The 23,243-nt window shown below is 36.6% G+C and overlaps 1 protein-coding gene across 1 annotated transcript in view; it reads right to left on the reverse strand.

Annotated features, from left to right (window-relative positions):
- Positions 1-1,446: 1,446 nt before the first annotated feature.
- The window catches only part of LOC118194274 (uncharacterized), a 40,262-nt gene continuing 18,465 nt past the window's right edge, over positions 1,447-23,243 (reverse strand). Inside the window, exons 5-8 of the mRNA XM_085807690.1 lie at positions 20,331-20,448; positions 17,892-18,007; positions 8,008-8,205; positions 1,447-1,644 (exon numbers count right to left, since the gene is read on the reverse strand). Coding sequence (XP_085663816.1) covers positions 1,589-1,644; positions 8,008-8,205; positions 17,892-18,007; positions 20,331-20,448 — 488 coding nt within the window. The 3' untranslated portion in view covers positions 1,447-1,588. The remainder of the gene's footprint in view (positions 1,645-8,007; positions 8,206-17,891; positions 18,008-20,330; positions 20,449-23,243) is intronic.

Here is a 23,243-nt window from a genome sequence, read left to right on the forward strand (position 1 = left end):
TAATTTGATGTTTTATCGCTTTCAACAAATATGCCAAATTTGAAAACGCGCCAATATATCAAGTTCGGCGGAGGTGAAATTATGGTCTGGGGGTGTTTCTCCTAGTATGGGCTGGGACCCTTGGTCCCCATTCATGGTAAGCTCAACTCCGATGCCTACTGCACTATTTTGGATGACAATGTGCTTCCTACGTTGTGGCAGTTTTACGGATTGGACCCCTGTTACTTTCAGGAATAATTAATTCACGCATATCTTCGGAAATTCTGAATAAAAAAAATTGAAAATTTTTGCAGGTATGCTTAGAAATACGTCTTCTTTAAGGTGATGTAAAAATTTTCTAGATTATAATTCAAAATTTTTTTTGAAAAATTTATAAAAATTATTTAAAAATACAAATTTTAAAAATAAATCATAAAAAATGGGTGAATTTTGTTTGGAATGAACCTAAATTTCGAAATGTGAAAGGAAGAATCAAATAAATTCAATAAAAAAAGAGGTATTATTAAACATATACAAGATTCAATTAACATGGAGGAGCTAACATTTTGAGAGTTAATTTTTTAAAAACGACTCGTGCGATTTTTACAAAACTTTAATTTGAGTCGCAGAATTGAAATATGGAGAAAAATTGGTATGTTATTTCAGAAAAAGTCCAATTTGTGTCAAAATAATTATACTAGAACAATGCTATATATAAATGTAATACGTATCCTAAGTGGCGCTTTCGAGACATAAAAAATGCAAGTTGAATTTCGTCAATCGGTCCAGTAGAACGGGGGAGTGTACCTCTGTAGTATTCTAAAACCATAACAGCAGATTCTTCACTTCCCCATGCCATGTTTTTGGACCATTTTCTTTCTTTTGAATGCTGATCTCCCATCTTGGGATCTACACATGTAAACCTCATCACCATGCACTTCGTGGAAACATTTCCGGTTGCAGAGAAGTACTGCTGCCGTAGTAGAAACCCTGCATAATCACATTCAAGGTATCAAAATACTTCCTTACACGACATCTTTTACTTGGCGATATTACTTCAACTTAAAAATTCATTATTTAAATTTTTGATAACATTAACCGACTTGTTGATCATAATAAGCGATATATTTTCCATGTTTTCGTATACAAGAGGATAGGCATTCGGAAATTCGGTAACAGCATCCGCATAATAATCTTAACCGTAATCCCGTTAAACAGCGCCCTCTATATTTGTCTAAAATATCTGTACCTGACATTTCAGCATTTCAGGTAGAAGGAAAGATCGCTGATGGCGCTCTCCTGAGATACGCTCTCGATCTATATAGAGTTTACTTAAATACCAGCAAACTCATCCCTAAATTAAGCTGAAAGGTATGAAGAATTGTTAATATACTTTTTCAACAAATCTTTTTCCTTAATGTTTAGTGTCATTGTGTGTAAACTAAATAAAGAACAAACAGAGGAAAATAATGCTTATGAAATTATTTTTCATTTAAAAAATGTTACAAATGCATGAAAAATTTAATGTGCATTAAGAACCACCAATCCATTTTCCAGCTAACGTACAGCAATCCAAGACTTCTCATTTCCGATCCATGGTAAGATGCCCCTATCCATGTTTTTTTCTTCCAGAAGACATTTTAACAGGTGGTACGAGTTCCAAACCTGACAAATATCAAGCATAAAATTACATAAATTTTTTCAGAACATAAAATAAATAATTATACATAAAGGCATAAAAATTTGTTTGAATTCAAAGTATTTTACGAAATTTAATTATGCTTATGTAACTTATCACAAGTTATAATGAAGTTTTTACATAATTAGCAAATTGTTTTCAGTTTCAAAAGAAAGCGACTATGTGGTACGGCTTAATTTTAAAGACACACAATATAATCTATACTTATTCTGTTTGAATATTAATTCAAAAGTAAACAAAAATGCTACTATTGACATAGCTATTTACATTGTTATATAATTAATCTTAATAACTCCAAAGTCATGAAAGCAGCTATCATCCTCAAGGAAAATATTAGGATGGCTGATATCTATAAAAGGTTGATGCTCAGTTACGATAGCCAGTTTTGTAAATAATGTGTTTGAAAACAGCGGTGAATAGAAGCCATAATCATAAAGGACGTATGAGACATCAACTCGTCTTGTGGAAACAATATGGCATTTTAGTTGCTGATTTTAGGGATAAGACTTTTTCATTAGTTTTCTGTTAAAATCTGCCAAACGTCTTCAAGGCAAAAAATCCAGTATTAGTACACATCACAGAGGTCTCTTGGAAGAATTATATAGAACCTTTACCGAAAACGAATACCGAGAATTATACTTTGTTCCTCTCCTCCATCGAATACTAAATCATTATCGCAAGAAGAGGAACAGAGCCTTCTAAACAGAACCACTGTTAATATTGTTACGAAATGTACAAGCGCGGTAAGATGGCTTCCCCGCAAGACAGTTTTAGGGTTGCCATAAAAGAGCAAGGAAGACAGGGTTGCCACATTTGGCGAGAAATCGTCCATTTTGGCGACAAACTTGGCAATATGTCATGGACGGATGGAGAACCTTCTGGAATTCTGGGCTTACCGGCTTAGCGCAGAATGTTCTCGAACACTAGCTTAGGGTATCACGGTTAGTGCATCGTCGAGAGAGCGTGTTGAGCTCCGGGAACGACTGAACTGAAGAGTCGGGAGCCGTGCTTTGTGTGTCGACGAGTGCATCGCGAGTTGTAGCGTGGAGAGTCTCGAGAGTACGTGGAGTTCCGAGAACGACCGAACAGAGTCGGGAGCTGCACTCTGGTGCTTTGCAGTGAAGCTGTCTCCTGACAGTGTGAAGGCTGTGTCGCTGATTGTTCCAGCGTGTTTATAGTAGATCTTCGACGACTGTAAAAGTGTTTTGGAGCTGTCCTGAGAACACGGCCAATAAAGTGTGCTTCGATATTTCGTCAAGTGCTGTCGTCGTTATTCTCTCCAAATCCACACGAACCCCGCTAGAACGTGAAGGAAGAAAATAACGTAACAACTGGTGTCAGAAAAAAACGTAACAATATGTTTATGTTACGAGGCGATCGGGAAAGGGTGGGGGGCGATAATAATCAGAAACATTAAGAATTGTTTAAAATAATGCTTTAACCAAAGAAAAACGTGTCAGTCACTTTTTTAAATGTTTGATTAATCTCTTACTAAACTGCAAAATAACACTAAAAATAAATAAATAAATAAAACTGTGCAACATGCCTTGCGATCAGATTCCAGTTTATCAGCTAAAAGCTGGGACAAACTTCTGTGCTTGCGAAACGGAGACGTCGATCAAAAAATTAATTGAAATTTGTTATTTCTTATCCACTTGAACTGAGAAGAACTTAACCAGATCGTTAATTCACCATAGCCAAGAGGTAGTAAATTCTTGCCCTCGACCAAGCTCTTGGTCACATTATAAGTGATTGTCCACGTTTGTCTAGCTCCGTCTCAGTTTTAATGGAGATAATTTCATGGAATGGATCCGAGGTTTTCCTATCCCTGTTTACCTACCACCACCTCTAAGAAAGCCTACTATCAAGCACTTTCATCCCTACAGTATTTTGAGTACCTCGATGCCGCAAATATATTGCATACTTACAAACATCCATGCCTTCTCCAAGATTCGAACTTGGATGCATGGCTATGATCGCCGGCTTCCTGATCATCATACAAAAAGCGTAGCATGGATGTCTTTAATATGAAGAAATATCTACTAGTACGAGTGATATAATACTGAAATCGAATGTTTTTTTGCAATGAGAAATATTTCCTTCTGCATATCTACGAAACGTTAAATAAATAGGAATTGCAAATATTCCGAATTGCAGGAGCCGAAGTTTATTGATGCATATTCAAACCAGCAGGAAACTGTATAAATTCTCCTTTCCGCTTCTTAAATAAAAATAATGCAGTTCATTGCCGTCTTACAAAACAAAATTTCTACTGTTATACGAAATAAAAACAAAAATATTCGAATTTTAAGAATTTGGATGCTTGATTCTGCATTTGTATTTTGGATATAAAAAGGTATAAAGAAAAAGGATGTACTACATTATTGTTTGAATTTTAAAAAACTTTGAAAAAACGTAATTTGGAATAAATTTTAAAAAGTTTATGTAGACGATTACAGTCTACATAAACTTTTCAACAATTGATTTATTTATTATTATAGAATTCTATTATTACCATTCGATTTTACTTTTGCTGTAAATGGCAATATGCGCTGAAAATACAGTAGAAATTTTATAGAAATAATTTTTATATGCTTTTGAAAATGTCTTTTATGAATTATATCAGTGGTTCCAAAACTTTTCCGAGTCGCGGAGCCTTTTTTCAATTAAAATTTTGTCATATTTGTGTATTTTCACTGTTAAGCATTTTTTACCTTATTAACATTAAACTAATCATTAATGTGATGGATAATCCTACAAATTCATTGCACATTTTCTCAAATTGTGGAATTAATGATTATCCTCATTACCTTTTCCACATTGATTTATTTTCTCTATATTTGCATTTTATTATAGTGACCGTCGAAAACTTAGCTTCGCACAAATACGACGTCAAAAATGGAATTAAAATCCGCTGAGTCTTATCTCTTAGAAAGGTTACTCATCTTTTATTGAAATTCAAAATTCTATCAATACCATGCTGCCAAATTTTGCTTTCAAACTGTTGTCGCGTGATAACTAGATAAAATTCTCTTCTTCCGCAGACGTAAATTCAGACGAAACACTAGTGTTAAGTGGATCTTTAATCCATTCACACCTATCGAAATTTTCGTTTTGAAAGTATTTCTCAAACCAGATAATTAGCTTCGATCGTGGTTTTTATCCCTTTCAAGCATGGTTTTTATACCTTAAGAAAGATCAAGTTCATTTAATGTCAGAAATTGCTGTAGTATTAAAAAACAATCTTTGCTTGCACATCTTTTTCAATTTTTTCCTCCATAGTTTTAGTATAAAAACTGATATTTTTTCCGTTGACTGTAAGGGGTGCATGTTTTGTTCTTGCAAAGAGAGATTAAGGGAATTCTGCTTTTCAAAACTGTGGCATAAGTATGCGAGTTTTATTAAGAAATCGCCATCGGCAAAATCTTATGCATTCTCTTCTTGCCTGTTTCAAAGATAAAACATTACCACAAGAGTTATAGTACAACACAAATGATGTTCGGCACCTATGTCCTCATATCACAGTTTCTTAAAAAATCTTGTTTTGAACGGACGAGATTTTATAAATGTTATCTCATTCACCATGCATTCTAACACCTGCTTCAGTGCAGGACTCGGATGCTTTGATGCAAGCGCTGCTCTATGAATAATGCAATGGATTTCAGTAAATTTGGTGATTTCCTTCGAATCAGTAAGTGCCTGCAATCCTCCACAGCAGCCAGACATGGAGTGAGTTCCATCAGTACAGACACCAACGCATTTAGGCCAATTCAAATTATTTTCAAATATGAATGTATTAAGAATCTCAAATGGGTTCTCAGCCTTCGCTCCTGCAGTGATATTATTAGGAAACAAAAGGTCTTTAATATTATTACCATCTTATAAACCCGTACATAGCAAATCAGATAGCATCCTTATTAATATCCGTAGCTTCCTCTAGCTGCATTGCGCAAAGATTATCGTTATGAAAGCTTTTTGTTTTTTCATATTACGGCAGAAATAATAAATCTAGTAACGAAATTGTTACTTTTGTTGCTGATTTTCTCTGATAAGCATGAATCGCATGAAATCTGACATTAAAGAAAATGGTGGACTTTCGACTCCAAGGAAAAAAAAAAAACATCTCTGAAAGTTGGTACATGCAAACCCGAATCATACGACATGAGCTAACTTTAGTAAGAATACGAAACCTTTATAAGGTACTTTCTCCTGCTTTTTCGCATGCCTTCTAGTGTAATGGTAGCACACTCGACGCGTATTCGAGGGGTCCAGGCTCGAGTCCCGGCGGCATATTTCACAAGTGCACATCTGTGTAGCCACCGAGGGAGTGGCTTCTAGGATGGACCAATGAGTATCCAGTAATATATCTGTCATCTCAGATGACCTTTCGCATGCTTTAATATGTTTGAAAATATTTTGTCACGCAATTTTCTATACAAAATAATTAAAGCATCGTCGATTTCTTCTAAAAATTTTCATTGCGAAGTTAGATCAAATATAAGCGGTTGTGAAGATTTCACTACCTGGTTGAAAGAATTTGAAATAAATGATGGACACCCCGCAAAAATATCCACTTGAAGTATTACTTAATAAGTGGTAAACAACACGAAGAAATAAATATGTGATAAACATCTGAGCCCAAATGCTATCTTTACGTAAAACTATGCATAGGGGAAAAATATTTGCACCAATTATATATTATGTAAATAGAAGTCAGCTCTTTTTTATTGCAGTCTATATGAAAAAGATGTTTTATAATAATAGCCAATGCAGAATTTTACTCAAAGTAAATTTTACTAATTTGCATTCGTATATATTTAGTATGTTAAATTTCACATTTAATAACTGCTCACTCTTAAATGTATTGTCTTCACAAGCAATATTCATCAAACAGAACGAATTTATCTTATTAACAACGAATATATTCTATTTATTCAGATATAACATTTAATACTAACAATGGATATAATCGTGTCATACACAATATGTATTCTGCATCTTACACTTTCAAAATCAAAAGAATGCAAGCACTGAAATAAGAAAACACTAGATTCATAGTAACACTTCCAGTCCTTCTCAGCTCAATAATAATAATAAAAAAATATGCATATATATATATATATATATACACTTGAATTCTCTTAATCCACAGCTTAATATGTGGATGCATAATATTCGAGGCTAATTGTAGCTTCAGTCATTTTCTCGATGTAAAGAGCGATAATATGCCGCGAACATCAATCCAAATATTAATGCGTGATAAAAATCGCGAAAGTGAAATGTCAGCGATTAAATAAAAATTATAAAGCGAAAGCACTACAGAATTTTCTATTATTACACCATACATTTATAACTGCGAAGCAAACTCAAATTAAAACGCAATTCACATGCACGAAGATTTAGCGTTACAAGAGCAATAGAAGCTCAGTGGTCCACTTTCGAAACCCCTCCCTCGGTGGCTACGCTGATGTGCACTTGTTAAATATGCGTCCCGGCGAGGGCAATGCCCACTTTTCATATCTCCTGATTCAAAATAAACCTATCACTCTAGAATGGCCCCCGAACTAAAAGGGGGTGGACGATAATTAGTCACAACCATTATTTGGTGACTGGGTCCCTTAATCAACAGTCGCCTTTTAAAAGGGGGGGCGTATATAAGGTATTTTTCCCCTCCTTTCTGCATGCCTTCATGGTGAAACGGTAGCACACTCGGCGTATGCTCCAGAGGTCCAGGTTCGAGCCCCAGCGAAGGCATTGCTTATTTTTCATGTCTCCTGCTTCAAAATAATCTAATGACTCTTCAAGATCGCGATTTCTGTTTACGGTATGAGCCGTGGAAAGGTCATTCGAGCCTTGCACATGTTCTCAAGTTAGATTGTTGTGAGGTATAGAGCGATCTAGAAGACGCAGCGTTGCCGGCTAGTGTTCGCAAGAATAATCTACGCCGGCGACTTATACAGGGTCAAATAAAAACAACCACACACAAAAAAAAAATTCTAGATATTTTTAGCTTCTCACTTTTTTTTGTTTAATTAAACCAGATGTTTTGGTTTAATTAATTATGAAGCTTGTACAAAATTTCTCAGCGCTTTTGCGAAGAGGCTGCGGCTCCCTGGGGGGGGTGTCGTGGCGCACAGTTTGGGAACCACCGAATTATACTAATAAAATTCTTTCATTCGTTAAAAATTTTTTCAACAAAGCATTTCGGCAAGCTTCTTATTTTAACAGGAAATAAAATTTTTACCTTTTACTTATTGAAGTTCACGAGAACTGATTTCGGGGGCTATGAACTAAAATTTCAAGGACATATTCAAGGTCTGATAACTAACCTGATCCAGGTATGACGCAGAAAGGTAAAGATTTGCTCCACTTGCCATTTTCTTGGCACTCATATGAAGCTTCTGGAACACCTTTTCTATCTTCATAATGCTCGCATGCTATGTTACAGCTTGGTGCAGTTTTGGTTGTGCCAGTATAACAGTCGACGGAGCCCGTGGACACAAGAGTAACAGAGCAGTCAATGTATGCTGTAAGTATAAAACCACGGTAAAGTTAGCTTAAGAAATAAATACAATTGAGCATTTCAAAAATAATTCTGGTTTTGAAGCGTGATATGAAGCGATAAAAAAAGTAAAAGTAACCAGTATTTGAAATGACAGAAAAGTGGCGGATACAAACCGTTGTCACCATTTGGCGTCATATATGCGAAAGAGGTGAATAGATGCCAGCATACCACACTGGCGTTGTGTGTAAATCGCTGAATGAGATTAGTGCTATCAAATATATGTAGGGTACCTCATAGCCGGCGTCATATATGCGAAAGAGGTGAATAGATGCCAGCATACCACACTGGCGTTGTGTGTAAATCGCTGAATGAGATTAGTGCTATCAAATATATGTAGGGTACCTCATAGCCTCTTCCAAGCACCTTAATTTGCTAGGTGCCATATTTTGATACACAACAGCCCGATACACAACAGCCGTGATAATATACTTGCGGGCATTCCGCCCATCTCGTTGTCCTATGACTTTTATTATAAAAAGTTTTTACTGAGATCAAAAAAGATTGACTTTTATACATATACAGATGATACTATTTTTAACACTTTTTATATTTTTAATTGTCATCTTTTACATCCAAGGGAAAGAAGATCAATTACTTTTAATAGATGCATTCCTGTATTTAATGATATTGATGTCTATACGGATGGCTCGGGGTTGGAGGGAAAAATTGGCTTAGCATTTGTAGTGTTCTATCATGGACTGGAGATTGAACATGCGAAGTTTAAATTAGAAAAATATAATTCGGTGTATCAAGCCGAACTGATTGCTATACAAAAAGGCTTGGAGTGGCTTGTAAGAAATCTAAATGAATCACATATAATTGCAATACATTCTGATTGTATGCCAGTTCTTCAAGCACTCTCTGACCCCGAGCAGCAAAATTTAAATATTCAAATTATTAAAAAATTGGTGATACAATTGGAGCTAAGGCATCAATTGAATTTTAATTGGGTTAAAGCCCATTGGTTGTTTGGGCAATGAGAGGGCGGATGTCTTAGCAAAGGAGGCAACAATGAGTAATGATATTGAAACTGTTGGTGTACAAGCCTCCAGGAGAAGATGCATTAACATTGTGAAGTATGTCATTGTAGATAAATGTCAGACTCAATGGGAAGACTCTGCTAAAAATAATATTTTATGAAGATTTTTGTTCCTAAGGAAAATATGAATATTAACAATGACATTGACTTGAATCAGTTAATTACAGGTCATGGGAGATTCCCCTTTTATCTGAAAAGATTCCATGTTCAAGATAATGATTTATGTAAAGTATGTACAAAAGTAGGAGACAATGTCCACTTTATTACAGAATGTAAGTTAACCAGATGCATTGATGGAGCGAACATAGATTTTATGAAAAATGGTTTACTTAAGGCAAGAGGAATAGCGCATAAGATTATGAAGATTATTAACAACAATAAAGAAGCCATTGGCATTGTGTGATTCGTGTATTTATATAGTTGTGTGGTGATTTTTGTACTGGCGTAGCCCGTATAGGGTCATAAGGCAAACTTTGTTTTGCAAGGTGGACCGGGCTGCGCCCTAACATAACACAACACAACAGCCCGCACAGTGGTGCGAGTGAGCTCGTGGGCGTAGTTGACAGACCCGATATGTTGTCGTGTATAACGCCGCTAGGTTATGGGGTGCAGTGTAAGCACCTAGTCAGCTCTGCCAAAGATTATGTTTTGACACAACATAAACGTTGTAGAGACATTAGGTATATTTTTTGGAAGCAGGAAAGAAGAAAAATAGCAACCGCTTTCGCCGAGAATCGAACCGCGGACCTCTGGAATACCGGCCCAATTTGCAGAACCACTACACCACAAAAGCACGCTAGGAAAGCGAGAGAATAACCTTATAATGTAACATAAACGTTAGATATAGACGTTCATACGTCAGACGTGTAAAGACACAGACGTTCTTTGGCTCTGCTATGAGGCAGCAGGCTGGTTGGGTATGGCTGCGTGAGCTTGTGAAAGATGCTGCTGTGATGCAGTTTTTCGTCTGTGTGGGCGAGTGTGTATGTATAGTGATTACGAGAGCCAGTCAAACGCTCGCATCACGAAGCAATTCAGCTGCGTTCACACTGGTCCGCTGACGCGAAAAGCGGGGAAAAAAAGCGCTTTCCGCATTTTGTATAAGTGTATGTAGGACTTATAGGATTACTAAATTTAATATCATACTCGAAAAAAGGAAGCAGTTATTTTTAAGTAAATAAACAACAGAAAAAAAAATGTTTTAGTTTCTGCCTTATGTACATATTTTTTACCTTAAAGTAATTGTAATTACTTCGGTTAGTCATTCATATATTAATGAACAGCCACTATATAAAGTTTTATTATGTAAAGTCAGTTTTATCTAAAACTCATTGAAGTAACTGCATTTCATATAATACTTCTTTTTCTATGTTAAAAATTGAATAACACAATTAATAAATTTGCTAATGCTCATGCAAAAGCTCTTTAAATTAATGTAAAATTATCATCAGGATTAAACCTTTGACTAAGTTCATGTGTAAATTGCCTGAAAAGTGGTCATGCATGTTCAGAAAAACAATTATGAAGCCATTAAAATGCCTAAATGTATTCCATAAAATAAGGTAAGATTCCATAAAAAGGCCAGGCGAGAGCCAGGATGAAGAAGTCTGAGGGGCAAAAGAGTCTACATCCATGTCGCTCCCCCAGACAAGGAAATCCAAAAGAAAGGTACAGGACCTAGAGGAAAGGTGGTCTCCACAAGAAGTCAAGCGCAGAACCGGTTAGACAGAATCCTCAACCAGAAAGGAAAATCAACTCGATTCTTCGCCAAGAGCTGAAAAAGGAAGGAATCCATGCGGGGAAATGATGGACGGTCTATAAGGAAAGTCCTAATTCAAAGCCTGAATTGTCAAAGTTGGGAGAATTTATCCACAAAAGAATGAAGGACTTCAGAAAACAAAAGGATAAATGAAAAATTTCTTCGTGTTCTCATTTTGAATTGAAGTTCAGTTTATATCATTTTGTTCAAAGTTGCATTTTGTCAAACGAGAACAATTGTTTTTTGCAAGATTTTTTTTAGTTCGAAAGTTCACGAATGCAAAAGTGTACTGTAAATATCTTTTAGTCTTAAAGACTTGAATTTACGATTCAAATGGTTGCAAACTAGAAGTTGAAATTAAATTTTTCGAAAAGGTATAAGGTATTTCTCCCACGTTCCTAGCGTGCCTTCGTGGTGTAGTGGTTCAGCACACTTAGCCGGTTCCAGACGTCCGTGGTTCGATTTCCGGCGAAGGCGGTTGCTAATTTTTCATCTCTCTTGCTTTCGAAAAAATTACCTAATGTCTCTACAGTGGCGCTCGAACTAAAAGGTGGTAGATGATCATTTCTTCCCAACCGCCAAGGATTTGGCGATTGGGTCCCCTAAAAACCCCAGTCGCTCTTTAAAAAGGGGGAGTATATAAAGCGCTTCTCCTACTTTCCTAGCGTGTCTTCGTGGTGTAGTGGTTAAGCACACTGAGCCGGTATTCCAGAGGTCCGTGGTTCAGGTACAGGACCTAGAGGAAAGGTGGTCTCCACAAGAAGTCAAGCGCAGAACCGGTTAGACAGAATCCTCAACCAGAAAGGAAAATCAACTCGATTCTTCGCCAAGAGCTGAAAAAGGAAGGAATCCATGCGGGGAAATGATGGACGGTCTATAAGTAAAGTCCTAATTCAAAGCCTGAATTGTCAAAGTTGGGAGAATTTATCCACAAAAGAATGAAGGACTTCAGAAAACAAAAGGATAAATGAAAAATTTCTTCGTGTTCTCATTTTGTGCTCTCATTCTCCCGGCGAAGGCGGTTGCTAAATTTTCATCTCTTCCGCTTTTCCAATTAACCTAATGTCACTACAAAGGATTGTAAACTGTGTACGTTTTGACGTAAAATGAATCTGAAAACGTTACTATGGTAAATGTGTAAAAATGTTTGCACTGAAAGTAAAATTTTAGGTGATGAATGCAAAAGTGCTTTAAAGATTAAACTTTGTTTAAATGAAATATCTGAAAGAAAGTTAATAGAATGAATGTGTTAAAGCTAGGCCCTCCACTTACACGAAAGTTTAAAACGCTTTCGGGCGTGTAGTACACTAGGTATTAGGTATAGTATTGATATTGTTACGAAATGTACAGGCGCGGTAAGATGGCTTCCCGCAAAGCAATTTTAGGGTTGCCATAAAATAACAAAGGAAGGCACGGTTGCCATATTTGGCGAGAAATCGCTCATTTGACGATATGCCATGGACGGATGGAGAACCTTCTGGAACGAATTCTTAGCGGTTTGGCCCAAAATGTTCTCGAACACAAGCCGAAAGCTATATAAACCCTGCTGGTCCGTAGTCAGTTAGTGTGTCTCAGAGAGTGTGCCTCGTCTAACGGGCCGTGCGGAGTCGATCGAGTTGACAGCCGGGCAACGAGTGCCGAGTGGGTCGTCGAGTGCACCGAAGGAGTCTCTTAGGGTATCGCGGTTAGTGCATAGTCGAGACAGCGTGTTGAGCTCCGGGAACGACTGAACCGAAGAGTCGGGAGCTGTGCTCGTGTGTCGTCGAGTGCATCGCGAGTTGTAGCGTGGAGAGTCTAGAGAGTACGTGGAGTTCCGAGAACGACCAAGCAGAGTCGGGAGCTGTACTCTGGTGCTTTGCAGGAAGCTGTCTCCACCGTTATTGCCTGACAGTGTGAAGGCTGTGTCGCTGATTGTTCCAGCGTGTTTATAGTAGTTGATCGCCGACTGTAAAACGTGTTTTGGAGCTACGTGTGTAACGACTGTGAAACGTGTTTGGTGGCAATACTGACTAATAAAGTGTGTTTCGATACTTCATCAAGTGTCGTCGTTATTCACTCCAAATCTACGAACCCCGTACGAACGTGAAGGAATAATATAAGTTAACAACTGGTGTCAGAAAAAGAAAAACGCAACAACATTAAGGTGTCATTTTAGGTCTGGAATGTCTGGATTTTATTTTTACTTTTAGGAACTTGGCTAGATGGTAGTGTTGTTCGTTTCAACACAACATTTACACGCTAGCATGTTTACAGGACAAACTTCTAGAGAGCGTTGGAGGAATGAGTTAAAGGTATGAGTGAATGAAATTTGGTTGAAGGTCAAATAAATGTAATAAAGTGTATATTGTACAGGAAAGAGAAAAGCAGTTTTCTGTATAGAGTACTAATACTTTTTCCTTCCAGATATTATATTGGAAGGACGAGATAAATTGTCATCACGATTCAACAAGTGAGTCAAGATGATGTATGTAGTTTCAGTGTCAAGAATGGAAAATATGTAAAAATAATTCTCTTTTTATCTTAGTTTTTAGCTTAGGTTTCGGTCACTTTGTAAAGTTGGCCCTAAAAACTAGTTAAAATTTCGATTTTCAGTAGTGTAACTAAGAGAAATCAACAGTTTAGAATCTAAAGTTTGAGAAGCTTAGAAAGTAAAATTAAGAGAAGGTTTTTCTAGAATGAGCTCTCAACAAAATCTTTCCTTTTCACCTTTCCGTTTTTGTTGTGAGATCTTTTTTTTTTTTTTTTTTTTCGTTATATTTAAATTCTGGTGGGGGAAAATGTAAGCTATGTTTTAATTTTATAACAGTTATTTTAATTTGAAAATGCTTTTCTGTCAATTCCTGTTCCCACTTACAACTCCCTATCAGAATGAATTTTTAGAATCGCTTTCAGTGCAAGTGAGTTAGAAGTCGCATTTAAGGAAGGTTCAACTTACTTCGTGAGAGAGATCTAGGAATCCTGAATAGCGCGTGTTTGTCTTCGGGCTAAATCTCTGGTGAAGTTGTTACGTTCGGCCGTAGTATTACCTGACTTTCGTTATTCGGCTAGTTTAAATTAAGGGCCAACTACGTTAGATACTTGTGTTAGCTTCGGCTAAGCCTCTTTTATTAGTTTAGTTCTTATTTCTTATTCTGAGTTTTTTAAGTCCGAGTGGAGGCTTTGTTGTAAGCCCGAGAAAGGGGCCAACTGTTCAGCTTATTTGGAGTGAAATAAAGAGTATTTTAACGCTTCTCGAGTCTACATCTTTAGTTATTTGAACTCAGGAATAAGTCGCTACGTTTCCTCTACGTTTACTTTAGACAAAAAGAGTGAGGAACCATACAACGTAATCATTCACTGCAAAAAATACTCGTATAATACGGCGTAATGTCAGAGATACGGCGTATAAAGAGCATTCCACTGATAATGAAACTAATGCTGTCAGTGAATGCGTTTAGTTTTTTATTCACTGACCAACTGTGTGAGATAACCTGATTGAACGTGGTAAATTGGACAGCGGGAGGAACCCTGGGAACAACTTTTGTTTGTACCTTTTCTGTACTGTCAATGCTTATGATAATGTTTTTTTCTTTTGGAGAGATCATTGGCTATTATTATTAGAAATAAATTTGCTAGGAAACTCACACTGGCTAGCGGCTAAAGGGCCAGTTATATGTTATTCATATCTTATTTTATTTTTATTCAGTCCTTTCTCTGTTCATCTCTGTCAGTGCTCAGTTTTCTTAATAAGATGAACTACACAATCTTTCTTTTTAGCTTTATTGATTAAGCACCACTTTTTTCGCACTTACGCCACATGAAATTCAACAGCAAAACACAAAAGATCCATACATAGCATTGACGTATAGAGGTTATAAAATTTATTACTTTGAATTTGGATAACTAAATTTTCTATTCCATGCACCTTAGACTTTTGCTGTAGCGAAATTGGATAGGGCTTATGATAGAGTCCTTTTCAATTAGTCTACTTCAAATAGCTCTCTCCAGCAATTTCCCAATGGCAAGCAGTAGACTAAATGCACTCATGTCCATAAATTAAGGATAATTTGGAGTCACGCGGAAATCGAACTCTAAAGTAAATATATCACCTGTAAAATCACTACACACATCTTCAAGAATCATATGCAAATTTCAGGAAGTAACCAGATGACACCGATGGTACGTCACAATGACGAGACTGTAAGACAGTGATATATAAGGCATACAGGCAAAGAAGTAAAATTGTTCGCAGGCGCTTTACGAGCATTTCAGTGCAATAACCGAATAGTTATGACCCAAAGGACGCATTTGGATAATATTTTACGTGGTAGAATTATCGGCCGTTTGAAATGTGGCCGCACCCAACTGGAAGTATCAGACGAACTTGGAATTGCCCAGAGTGTCATCTCCAAGCTTTGGCAACGATTCCAAGATGATGGTAATGTGAGTAGACGTTACAGCACAGGTCGCCCCAGAGTTACAACGCCGAATGAGGACCGGTATTTGGCAGTTACTGCCAAAAGAAACAGGCGGAGCGCAGCCTCAGACCTGTCTCGTCAGCTCTCTTCAGCCACTGGTACAACAATTTCAAGGCAGACCGTGTACAGACGCTTAGGGCAGATTGGTGTATATGATCGTAGACCCGTCAGATGCGTTCCACTTACTGCAACTCACTGTCGCCTGCGGTTAGCCTGAAGTAGAGAGCATGCATTGTGGACACCGCAACAGTGGGCTTGTGTGATGTTTTCCGACGAGTCCAGGTTTAGCTTGCAGTCTGATTCTCGCCGGACTATCATATGGAGAGATCCAGGTACCCGTTACCACCAAGAAAACATCATTGAACGACACCGTTACGGTGGTGCAGGAGTGCTCGTTTGGCATGGAATTATTCTGGGTTCCAGAACTGACGTGCATGTTCAAATTGGAACCATGACAAGCCAAATCTATCTGGAAGTCATTCTGAAACAACATGTACGTTTGTTTCGGGGCGCCATGGGCGCACAATTTGTGTTTATGGATGACAACGCCCGTTCTCACCGTGCAAACATCGCAAGCGAATGCTTTCAATCGGAGGATATCACCCGTATAGACTGGCCAGCATTCTCACCGGACTTGAATCCAGTAGAGCACGCGTGGGACATGCTTGGTCGACGACTTGCAGCCCGTCAACCTCCTCCTACATGTCTACCGAAACTTCGGAGAGCATTGCTTTTAGAGTGGTGTAATATCCCCCAAGATCAGATCGATAATTTGATACTCAGCATGTCTAGGCGCTTTACGGACTGTATTGCATCGTCTGGGAGACATACAATGTATTAACAATGATACCAACCATGTAATATTGGTTTTTTGTAAATAGGTTTTTTTTTCGTAATTTGCCCCAGGAAGAAAAAATCGTTAATTTTTTTAATATTATCAAACATATAGCATCTTTTTTTGCTCTTTACCTTTTGTTTAATAAATAAGCTTTACAAATAAGTCAAATTTGTTTTGCTTCTAACACTTCCTTTGCCTGATTTTGCATTATCCTTAATTTATGGACATGAGTGTACTTGGAAGGAATGAGAGTGCGTTAGATCTTTATTTGACTTGGTGTATTTGGTGTATTGTGAATACGGCAAAGCACACTAGGGCTATCTGCCTAAGGGGAGGGATGCCTTCGTGGAGGACTTTCTACGGGAAACTGGCTCGTATACACGTTACACATGGCGAAAACCACGAAAACGCCCATGCAGCCAGCCCGTTCGCGGGATTCGAACCTCGGACCGAACTACCAGTGTTCAGCGATTTTACCGCTCGGCCGCTGGTGGGCCACTTATTTGACTTGAGTTAGAGAATTATTTATACAACCTTCAAACATTCTGGGAATGAATGAAGCTCCCAGAATATGTTTAATAATGTAATAGACAATGTCCCTCTGTAAAATATTTTTGTTATTTTATTGCATATTCCATCCGAAGAAAGAACTTTCTTATTGGCGAAAGAAAAATTTATTATTCTACAAATTTCCATGCCAGGCAAATGGACATTACTTCTTATTTCCTTGTAAATTTCATCGTCAGAGTCTTGAAGGAATATTAATTGCACATATTGTGTCGTTTTCAAAGCTCCGGATTAGGAGACAATTCCAAATTCTGAGGATACGAATGAAGAGATCTCTGATTTGGAAGACACAAATGTATCATTTATGCAGCGAATGAAAATCCTATTGCAAGGGCTCCCAATTCTATGCCCGCGGGCACAAGGCCCGCCGATCGTTTAACGTGTGCCCGCCACTGTGCGATCAAAATAAAAATGTTTTAGTTTCCAATAAAATTCTATGTGAATGTTTTCTCATTTTTAATGAAATGGAAATTGTGTCCAACACAGATACTGGTACAAAGCGAAATGCGACCGGTCTCTTTTTTTTTTTTTTTTTTTTTTGTTTGTATTATTAACTCTATCCAACTATACATTCACCTTGAAAAAGTAAATGATGCACGACGTCCAACAGATATTCCAGGATGTGCTCTTAGAGACAAAAAGGTTGGGAATCCCTGGCCTACTACTAACAACGTTTAGTCAGGTAACCTTTATTAATACAAATGTTCAAAAGCAGTTTTTTTAAATGTCCAAAAAGAAAAATTGTTTGATTTCATTTATTTTTAGAAATTCAGAAAAAGTTTAAATAATTCAACAGCCATAGGCAGGCAGTTGAATTAATTAAACTTTACAAAGGAAAACACAAAAGCAGTTGCGCTACTAAAAAATTAAATAATGAGTAAGCGTTTTGTATCGTTATTAATAATATAAATATTATTATTATTGCAATTATTATTATTATACATATTATTATTACTGCTATAAATATTATTATTTTCATTATACTTACGCTCACATTCCTTGAAACCAGAGGGCTTCCACTGGCCCTTTTTCTTCGAGCATTGTAGTTGTTTCGATTGACCTTCTGACAAAGTGTAGCCAAATATACACGTGATTGTGCACGTCCTGTAACGCAAACGGATGCATAATAAAATCTAATTCAATCTACTATTGGTAGTACTGAACTAAGAGTTCTGCGCCAGGATCTGAGATTCACAGGTGAAGCTGTATCGTAAATGCAGCGAGTGGCAGGTTTTTGTTAGCTTAATCATAAGAAGAGAGAGTGGGAGAGAGATAAAAAGATGAGGTTGGATGAAAACGTATCGCAGAAATAAGTGATAAGATAGCGCATTAGAAACTGAAAATTGGTTCCTTTACATATAAATGCAATATTCTTATGAGTTACCGAGTTTATAGAGATCTCTTATATAACTACGCCAGGCGAAAAAAAAAAAAAAAATAAGGTAACAATTTATTGCAATAAATAACAACACACAGTAAAATACACAGCTGTAAACAATTTGAGGAGAACACAGATATAAAGCAAATTCTCCTTAGCATAAGAGAAATACTGCAGATCACTGATATAACTTCCAGAGTAAACTCCAAAGCACAGTTTTTAACTTGCCCTCTCGAAGCAAACCCTAAAGCACAGTTTTACTTCCTAGAATAAAAGCTAGATCAATGACCTTCATAAACTTTCCTGTTTGAAAGTAGCCTTTTTATATAGGGTTGCTCGGCCTTTCTTCATGCTTCGCGGGAAATTGCTTTAAGACTTCAAAAATGTGTTTTCCGAAAACTTCTAGAAAGTCGCCAAGCTGAAAACGCATGGAAAATGCACCAAAAAATGCATGCAAAAAAACACCGAAAAAACGCATGGAGAAACACCAAAAAATTGCATGGAAAAAACACCAAAAATGCATGAAAAATACACCAAAAAAACGCATGGAAAAACACAAAAAAACGCATGGAAAAAACACCAAAAAACGCATGGAAAAAAATATTGAAATATTTACAAATATTGATAAATTGATGAAAATAATTTTCGTGAAACCTTGTGAGGGAAACTTTCCCCCTATATCTCGATTTCTAATATCGCTGTTTTCTCAATTTAAATCTTAACTGATTCAGAATTCGAGATTTACAACTTTGCAGTAAAAATCAGCACTTTTACGCAAAATACGTGGCCACAAACTAAATTACACGAAAATACACATTCAAATTATAACTTAAAATGCAAGTAAATAAATAAAAATAATACATAATTATAAAAATGATTGATTAAATTGCTAAAATATGTTTTCTTTTCATATGTTGATAATGTTTACGACTTACGATAAATATCTGTATTTTGAAAATCATTCTAAAAGAAATGTGCGAAAGCCACCAGCTTACAGTCGATAAGTAACTTTTATCTTTTCTTCCTTAAAAAACCGCTAAATTGCGCCAAGATGGTTGCAGGTAAAAGCTTAATTATTAAAGCAAAAATAAGCACATTAGCTAAAATGCGACAAAGGGGGCGTGGGGAATAAAATATTTCTATCGCTAACTAAAGCCATTTTCAGAAATAAAAAGTTTATCGTTGGAGGAGAAAAGGGTACAAAATATTTAATTTTTGCAGGATGGTGAAATAGTTAAACATCAATTCAGTTTATAAATTTAAAGCTCAAACTAAAACGCAATTTGAGAGTTTTCATCAAATATATATATATATATATATATATATACCTACTCTGTTACTCAGCTCCGTGTGCTCAGTTTTTTATTCCTATACGTTAATAAATTTGCATTTTTTGCTTTCAAAATGATTGAATTATGTTGTTCTTATCTTCCGGTCAAGGTTTTTATGCCTTTAGTTAATCTGCATGGGATAGTTGTAGAATTATGAAGAATTTTAAAATTGTTTATGTGCGGATAAGCCTAATTTCATTTTACCACAGCACCTATATTTGATTACATTTGAAACTTAGCCGAAAAGTCTTTCTGCACCTTCAGCGCCTTTTTGCGGAGTGGGACCAAAACAAAACTTTTAGTTTTGTGCATCAAAATTTCTGCTTTCTTGGCTGCCGGCCGAATTGCTTGTTTTTGCGTAGAAACTGAAATTTTAATTGTAGATTTTTTTAAAATTGTTTTAACTGTAATTGGTATTTTCTGTTTTTCTATATCTTTCAATTCTTATTGAAAATATTTTGAGTTTTTATGCATTTTTGTCTTGCCACGAAATGAGAGCTGAATTAATTGAATGAGAAATTTATCTCTAATGAAATTCAAGGAAATAAGTTTAAATGAAATGCAGGGGAAAATGCATGCAGTTTAATATTCCCTACAAGGAAGTTATGTGGTGTACACATCAGATCTTTTTAAGTATTATTAACGTCAAATAAACTTATTTTTATTTTTTATCGATAATTTATTTTTAGAATGGCATATTCTTCTTGCTTTTACTTACATAGAACTTGGATAATTTATGCATTCGATATCAGCAGTTCTCATATATGTCGGGTAAGGGCAGCCTGTGAGATCTCGTTTAATTCTTGATATCTGATTCGAGTCATCTCCAATATCACCTAAACGAAAGGAAAATCAAGATTCTAAAATATTATGTACCTGATATTTTATAATATGTTATAAATCACTTCTTACTACTACCAACGACTCTTAAAATTAAAAGCATACCTTTTTCAGAGTAAGAGGTTTTTAATGTAGTTTGTATCAAATTATAAATATTCTATGCTTATGTCATAATAAAAATTCACTGCTGCATTCTACTCTTTTGAAGAGATCTCCTTAGTAATTACATCAGTTGAACAGGATGACATTGAAATAAATAAAAACTCATACAACAATATAAACAGCTGTAAATAGCACAATGAGAAAAATGGAGGAAAGGTACACAGCGGAAAAAAAAAAAAAAAAAAAAGACAGTTCTATATTTTCTTGTTCTACTGAGCCGATTGAGCCGATCGACAAAATTCAACTTGCGTTTTTCATGTCTCAAAAGCGCGACTTAGAATATGTATTAGATTGATACATAGCATGCTCTAATATATGTATTTTGATACAAAATCGGACTTTTTTTTAAATAACATACCAATCTTTTTCCATATTTCAATTCTACGACTCAAATTACGCTAACCTACCAAGTTTTGTAAAAATCGCACGAATAGTTTTTAAAAAATTAGCTCTCAAAATTTTATCTCCTCAATATTAATTGAGTTTGGTATATATTTATTAATCTCTCTTTTTTATTAAACTTATTGGATTCTTCCTTTCACATTTCGAAATTCGGGTTCATTCCAAACAAAATTCACCCAATTTTTATGATTTATTTTTAAAATTTGTATTTTTTAAAATAATTTTTATAAACTTTTCAAAAAACTTTGAACTATAACATGTAAAATTTTTACCATTGTCTTAAAGTAGACGTATTTCTAATTATACCTGTAAAAAATTACAGTTTTTTATTCAAAATTTCCGAAGATATACGTGAACTTATATATAGGCGCATTTGGAAATTTGGCATATTTGTTGAAAGCGATAAAACATCAAATGTGGTTTAGACACTTTATTAAAATTATTAGAAAGTAGGAACGAGGTACCTTTTTTTTCGCCTCCGGCATAATGGAAAGGAAAGGAAAATTGGGTGCTATATATTAAGAAGTTCGCCAAGTGAATTACTCTTGGTGCAAACTGAAAAACATGCGTCAAAACAAATCTTTTAATTTCTCCGTAAATTCCGCACCAAATTTTACAAAATTTAATATCTATGCATAATTTGAGTCGTCGAATCGAAATATGTAAGAAAATTGGTATGTTATTTCAGAAAAAGTCTGATTTTGTGTCCAAATACCTATGTCAGAACAATGCTGTATATAAATCTAATATATATCACTAAGTCGTGCTTTTGAGACATGAAAAACGCAATTTGAATTCCGTCAATCGGCCCAATAGAACGGGAGATATAGGAACTGTTTCATTCCCCCCCCCGCAGTGTACATGCTTAATATGCGAGGAATACACTGACTACCAATAAGTATTTGGACACCTATGCAAATGACGATATCTGCGGTCCTAAGGTACGTCACGGACCTTGCCGGTATATATCGTGCAGGAAACAGCATCGGCTTTAGTCGCATGCAAGATGCCTCGCAGTTCGGAGCTCTCTGATTTCGAGAAAGGTATAATTATCGGGTATCACAAATGTGCCCGATCCTTAAGGAACATATCTAGCGATCTGAAGTACCCAAAATCGACAGTGGCCTATGTGATTAAGAAGTGGAAGGTGAGCGGTGATTGTCGGAATGTGCCCCGAGTCGGCAGACCAATGAAACTGAGAGATAGAGACCGACGAGTGCTGTCCAGAGAAATTCCGAAGAACAGCACCCAACCGATGGCCCTCATCCGCGAGGAGTTTCAACAGGCATCCGGGAGTATTGTTTCAATGAATACCATCCGTAAGGAAGCGAAGCACATCTGCTTGGTTTTCATGGTCGTGCTGCTGCCCATAAGCCTTTGATCACAAAGTCCAACCGTGCTTCTCGGTTAATGTGGTGCAAAGCACATCGAAATTGAAACATCGAATCAGTGGAAACGGATTCTTTAGAGTGACGAATCAAGGTTCACCCTTTACCGTTCGGATGACAGGGTCTGGGTCTGGCGTCTACCTGGAGAACGTCTCCTGCCAGAATGCATTGTGCCAACAGTCAAGTTCGGCGAAGGTGAAATTATGGTCTTGGGGTGTTTCTTCTGGTATGGCCTGGGACTCTTGGTCCCCATTCTTGGTAAGCTCAACTCCAATGCCTACTGCACTATTTTGGATGACAATGTGCTTCCTACGTTGTGGCAGTTTTACGGGTTGGACCCCTGTTACTTTCAGGACAACAATGCCAGTTGTCATGTTTCGACGTTAACCAAGGCTTGGTATGGTGCCAATGGAGTTCGTCGAATGGACTGGCCTACCCAGAGTCCAGACCTGAACCCTATCGAGAATCTCTGGGACGAGTTGCATCGCGGAATTCAGGGGTGCACTACCCTTGCAAATTCGGTGAAGGAACTTCTGTCTTCTCCAAGCCGAGTGGAAGAAAATACCACTAGCTGTCATACAAAGACTTGTGGAAAGTATGCCCCGGAGGGTCCCCGCTGTAATTACCTCTCGTGGAGGCTCTACCAACTATTCAGTTTGAATAAAGTTAGTTTTTCTTTTCTATCACAGGTGTCAAAATACTCATTGGTAGTCAGTGTATTACAGGTAACCAGAATTGCTTAGAGCAAAGTCCAAAGCAGTTATCAGAGAATAGAAGCTCGAGATTATACAGAAGTGTCAGGAATTCACAAAGACTAAACTGAAACTAACTGGCTGCTG

This window comes from Stegodyphus dumicola, chromosome 1, assembly GCF_044657685.1.
Source record: "Stegodyphus dumicola isolate Sdum_Otavi_A_Nest chromosome 1, ASM4465768v1".
In the NCBI taxonomy this organism is placed as follows: Eukaryota; Metazoa; Arthropoda; class Arachnida; order Araneae; family Eresidae; genus Stegodyphus; species Stegodyphus dumicola.